This window comes from Budorcas taxicolor, chromosome 10 (genome assembly GCF_023091745.1).
Source record: "Budorcas taxicolor isolate Tak-1 chromosome 10, Takin1.1, whole genome shotgun sequence".
NCBI classification, from domain to species: domain Eukaryota; kingdom Metazoa; phylum Chordata; class Mammalia; order Artiodactyla; family Bovidae; genus Budorcas; species Budorcas taxicolor.
Window position 1 is genome coordinate 5,667,730 of NC_068919.1, and position 5,790 is coordinate 5,673,519.

The following is a 5,790-nucleotide window of genomic DNA, read 5'->3' on the forward strand; positions in this document are numbered from 1 at the left end:
CCCACATCGAAGCGGGGACACTGCACACCCAGCTGCTGCAAGGGCCAGAGGGACACAAGGCCAAGGAGTCCCGTTGGGCAATTCTGTCCCCAACAATACCAGCTCCCAGAGGGTGCAGGTGTGCGGTGCTCATCCAGGCTTTTTTCTCGAGTCCAGTGCTCAGTGCTCAAGAGCAGACAAGTATCCCAGGGCGCTCACAGAGCTTGTTCGCATCCCTCGGCCCCCATGTGCCTCGGGTGATTCTGGGAGGTGAGCAGGGCAGGCTGCTTGAGGACAAAACCCATAATCCATGAGAAGAGGACGCTGAGGCCCAAGAGCGGCAGAGGTGTGCTCAAGCCACAGAGCCGAGACGAGGCTGTGCAGCGCACTTTCCAAACCTGTCTGTCAAAACAGATGCCAAAACGTCGCTTCTGCATCCCTGCTGCCCAGCACAGTTCCTGGCATGTGATGGGAAGTTGACACACATTTGCAAATGAATGGATGGATGGGTGGGTGGATGGGTGGATGGATGGATGGATGGATCACTCACACAGACCAGCATTCTGGGGGGCAAAGGCGTGGTCTGTGGGAAGAGAAAGGAGGGTGACTTTTCCTGAACATTTGTACATGCCAGGGATTCTACCGGCATCCTTCACTCCCCTCAACAGCTAGATGGGGGTCACTAAGCCCTGTGAAACTTCTCTCCAAGTGTGAGCTTCCTTGAGCCACTCAAGTCTTTGGGGAGGTTTCCCTTAATACCTCTCAGGGGCTTTGTCACAGGTGAGTTTATCTCAGCCTCATTCTGACCTTATCTTTCCAGCCAGGGTACCTCTCGAGGGTGGAGTCTTGGGGCCTCCTCTCTCTTGCATGCCCTGTGTCTCAGACATGCAGTGGTCTCCAAGCCCACTTTTTACTAGCCTTCTAGATCTTACTCTATTCTCTTCCCTCTTACGGAGCAGTCACGCATCCCTCTTCACCGATGTCCCCATCTCATTCTTCAGGTCCACGTCTGAGGGGACAACCAGAATCCTCTTTCCAAAGCACAGCGGTGATTGGGTTACCCCCATCCTAACTTCTAACCCTTCTATCTTCTCCTAAGACCTAAATTACAGTGCCCAAGCCTGGCTTTCAAGGCTGCGTCTTCCCGATGCAGCCAAGCCTCTTTTTTCTCCCACTTGAGCACTCCACAAAGTAAGAGCTGGTGCGTAACAGGTGCTCAAGACTGGGCTGAATGGGGTCTCCGATTTAAGCCCCCGGTGGCAGCACTAGTGCACGGCTATTTGAGGGCTGTTGGTGGATTTAAGTGAACACCTATGACTACTAACTAAGTGGGCGGAGTTGAGCCTCACACTTAGGCCCCCTGATTGTAAGGACGAGGTAGCTAGAAGAGAGGACCCACCAGTTCTGAGTCAGGGGCACTCTGTGCAGATGCCAGCTCTGTGTGGGGCCCTGGCAAAGTTCCCTGAGGCCTGACTTGCTCCTTTTGAAAACGGAGGTCAAAAGTTCTACCTGAGGGGGCATTCAGAAGGATGCAGCAACACAGGGTTTGCAAAGTGCTCGTGAAGGCTTCCCAGCACGCAGCATCCGAGGCAGCAACTGGGGAACGGCTGTCACCCTGATGGAGACCCTCCCCTCCACCACACTCCTTCCCGCACGCAAACGAGACCCTCCCCTCCACCACGTTCCTTCCCGCACGCAAACTGCCGGGGGAGTTACCTGTCTGCGGCGCCCTGGGGGGCCGTGACCTCAGTCCCACTCCACACCTGGAGCCTCAGGGGCCTCTCTTCCGGCCACCTGGGTTCCCGGCCCGGATGCCTCACCAGCTGAGAGCTGTTGGACCCCAGCGAAGTCCTGCGGGCGTCGTGGCCGGCGGGGCTGCAGCGGAAGAGCTGCTGGTAGGCCGTGCGGAAGTCTCTGTTGAGCGCGGCGTACAGCACGGGGTTCAGGGCCGAGTTGGCATAGCCCAGCCACAGGACCACGTCTTCCACGGTCTTGTCGACAGCGCCGTCCCCCTGCAGCCCCCGGTAGACGAACACGGTGAAGTAGGGGAGCCAGCAGACGACGAAGGCCCCCATGACGGCAGCCAGCGTCACCGTGGCTTTGTGCTCCCTGAGCGTGGCTGCCCTCCACGGGCCCACGTTGTGGATCCTCCTGGCCTGCTCCCGGGCGATCCTGAGGATGCGGTAGTACGTGACGCACATGACGAGCAGCGGCAGGTAGAAGGTGACCAGCCCATCCACCAGGCCATACACCAGGTTTACCTGGACTTTGCACTTGGGGATGGCGTGGCTGTCACTGTGGTTCTCAGGCCTGCTGTTCCATTCCAGGTGGATGGACAGGAAGGACAGGGTGATGGAGATGACCCAGATTAAGGCCAGGGAGACGGCGACCCGGACCGGGGTGACCAGCACGGGGTAGCGCAGGGGGTCCGTGACGGCGCAGTACCTGTCAAGGCTGATCATGAAGAGGTTGAGGATGGAGGCCGTGCAGAGCATGACATCCAGGCTGGTGTAGATGTTGCAGAAGACCTTGCCGAAGCTCCACTGGCACGACAGCTGGTGGAAGGCAGAGAAGGGCAGCACCAGGAGGCCGAGCAGCAGGTCGGTGACGGCCAGGGACACGATGAAGCAGTTGGTCAGGCTGCGGAGCTGGCGGTTCAAGCCCACCGCCAGGCAGACGACCACGTTGCCGGCGATGGTGATGAGGATGAGGAGCGTGAGGACTACGGTGACGGTGACCTTGAACGCGGCGGGGTCCAGACAAGAGGAAGAGGCCGTGCCATTGGACGCCATCCTGGGTCCCTACAGCTCCTTCCCCTGTGCACCCCCGCCCCACCCCGGGCCCGTGGCTGCTCCTCTTCCAGCTCCCCAGCAGATCAATTATGTCCACCGCTGGGCTCCGGGCTGCCCACCAGAGCTGAGAGAAGTATCCAAATGTGGGGAGGCTCCAGGGACCAAGCTAGTGCTGTTTTTTCTAGAATAAATAAAATGATCTCCAAGAAGGTGGGGGGCATGAGTAGGAAGGAAGATGAGGGACATCTAGGTCTCGAAGCGAGTTTCCTGGTTCAAGCCACAGTCTTCAAACCGCCTCCAACAGAGCCGGCTTCCTCCCAGGGCTGAACGCAGCTCCACTCTCAGGCTGTTGCGTGGAAACTGAGGCACTGGGGCGTGAGTCTGGAGGTGGCTTTGGTTTTATTGGGGAGGTCTCATGCGGCGCTATGGCTGCAGCCTTCTCCATGACGGATGGCTGCCCCAATCCACGTGATGGGGGTCCGGCATGGCTGCCTTGCCCTCTAGGGTCCACTGGAGAGCGTGAGCTAGAAACACAAAGATGGAGGTTTGAGCATGTTGAAACCAGACCGAGAGAATTCAAAATGAACACTTCTAGACCTTGACCTCACTTCAAGACGCCAGGAGGCCAGTCCGGCATCTCTCCTTAGAAGGGACCAGGGCAAGCAGGATACACAGTGAGAGGAGGAAGGGAGACGGGATGCGAGGGGCTGACCACCAAGTCATCACAGGAGGTACAGGAGGACGGGCTCATGTTTATACTGTTTATATTAGAGATTCTAGACACAGACGTTACGCTCTGAGAAAACGGGCGCTGCATCTGCTTGGTCACTGCTGGTTCCCAGGGCCTGGCTCCACCGGCAGGCATTACGCCTATGATGGATAAATGATAAAATGAATGAAAAAAATAGCCAACACTAATACACTGACTCTGCCAAGTGCTGAGAACAGTGTTCTACACTCTAGCTTCATACAACGTCAACACACTCTGCACAAGAAGCCAACCAGCTTTTTCAGGAGAGGGCCAGCTCGTGAACATGTTCCACTTTGTATCCTGCAAGCTGTCTGCTGCAATTCACTTAACTCTGTTTCGTGTGAAGGCACCTCCACAGACAGTGTGCAGGTGAGTGATCCTGGACGTTACTATGGACACTGAAGTGTGAATGTCACGTCGGTTTCATGGGTGGCAAAATCTCTTGAATTTTTCTCAAACTCTTTAAAGCAAACTTCTGGGCAAAAAATGTAAAATTGCTAGTTCACGTGATGCACAAAACCAAAGAGAGGACCAGATCTAGCCTGCTGTCCCAGTCTGCCAACTGCAGCCCCAGCCCTGCTCTGTACATCTCTCTAAACCTCACTTTCCAGGTCAGTGGGCGCAGACCTCACTCAGTCTTTCAAACGGCTGCGTAACAGTCTGTGGGGTGGCTGGCTGTGGTTTATCACCACTCTAACGTAGGTATTTTGGTGGTTTCTAGTTTCTTCCTTCCTCCCTCCATCCCTTCTTCCTTTCTGCCTCTGGTCCCACATCAAACATCACTCCAAAGGAATATCTGCAGACGCCATGCTTCTTTTGGTTAAGTATCTGGTGAAATTCCTTCTTAGTGGTGATACTCTATGATTCTGATCCATGCAAAACAAGCTAAGGCCCTGCTTGATTCCTGGATGCTTTCTTTCAAGTGGATCCTGGTTTTCCAGAGAACAGCCAGCAGCAGTCTCCTGGGGTCTGGGAGTGTGCAGAAAATCAAGCTGACAGAGGACCTCCTCTCAGGAAGCAGCTCAATGCCATTTGACACAGACGAAGTCTCTCTCTGGCTCTTGGCCGGGAGTGGTTTTGCATTCTGAATAAGAGAGGCATCGTTGAATCGCAACCACTATGTCGGCACAGGGATCACGGCTCCTGGTCACCTTCTGCCACTCCAGCTGGCTCAGCCACCTAGCCTAGCAGGCTGGGCCTCCAAGTATTATTTTTAGAAGATTTTTTCATTACATAAATAGCCCAAACAGTACGGCTGTTACTGCCACACTTAATTAACTTTGGAGGGGGTAGCAAGACTGTTTGGTTCGGTTTTTTTTTTTTGAGAACCCCTATTTCTGATCAAAATTTCCTCTGAGTTTCCTTAATAGCCAGGTTTAGTTATTTTGAACCGATGTTTTAGTTAACATTTGAAGACTTTCAAATCTGAATAAACCGGCCTCTCATATAATTAAAAATTAATTCTTCTTTCGCTCCCTCCCTCCTTCCTTCTGTCACCTCCCTCTCCCTGCTCTTTTCAGCAAATATTCCTTTCAGAACTGACCACGTGCCCAGTGTTGTTTGAGGTGCTGGGGCCACGGCCACAACCACCACAAAGAAAGCGCCGGTTCCCTTCTTCATGGAGTTCCTGGAGTTTCAAAGAACAACCACTTCGGTCGCGTTTCTATTTTACAGCCCAAGTCCCAGACGTTTCCAGTGACCTTTGTGAAGGCAGGAGCTTTCGTGTGGAGCTTTGTGGGTAGAACGATGGCCCTTGGGGTCACAACGCCAAGATCACTGTCTTCACGATCACCATCGTTGTTACCATCACAGCTAATATAAAAAACACTTTCTTGAACCTTCCTTTCAAACTTTCAAAGCGATGACATTGCTTATTGTAGTAAACCAAGGGCGCTGAGGTATACAGAAGGGGCCAACTGTTTGGATCATTGCATACCCAAGCCCTCACACTGGGAAGGTGACCTTTGCGGACCATTTGGTGTTACGGGGACCATCCATTCTTTCTCCGAGGCTCTGCCCACACCAGACACATTGTAGGACACTGTTCTGATACTTCCTTTCCTCATTTCTTTCAAAATCTCTCCTGTATAGTGGACACCCTTCTCGATCACAGATCTGACGCCTTCTGTTGGGAACCTAGGCTGTGGCAATAAACCACCACCAATCATGAGAAGAGCCGTGAGCAAGGAGGTCTGCGTTAGCAGGCTTGCAAGTGGCAAACGATGGGAGACGATCTGAGTATCAATCAGCAGGGGGATGGTTCAACCC

At 54.0% G+C, this 5,790-nt stretch overlaps 1 protein-coding gene across 1 annotated transcript; it reads right to left on the reverse strand.

The window, feature by feature from the left end:
• Positions 1–525: 525 nt before the first annotated feature.
• Positions 526–2,771, reverse strand: HRH2 (histamine receptor H2). The gene is made up of 2 exons (XM_052647259.1): positions 1,696–2,771; positions 526–562 (listed from the first exon to the last, which is right to left on the reverse strand). The coding sequence occupies exons 1-2, from the start codon at positions 2,769–2,771 to the stop codon at positions 526–528; spliced, it is 1,113 nt and encodes a 370-aa protein (XP_052503219.1).
• Positions 2,772–5,790: the final 3,019 nt, after the last annotated feature.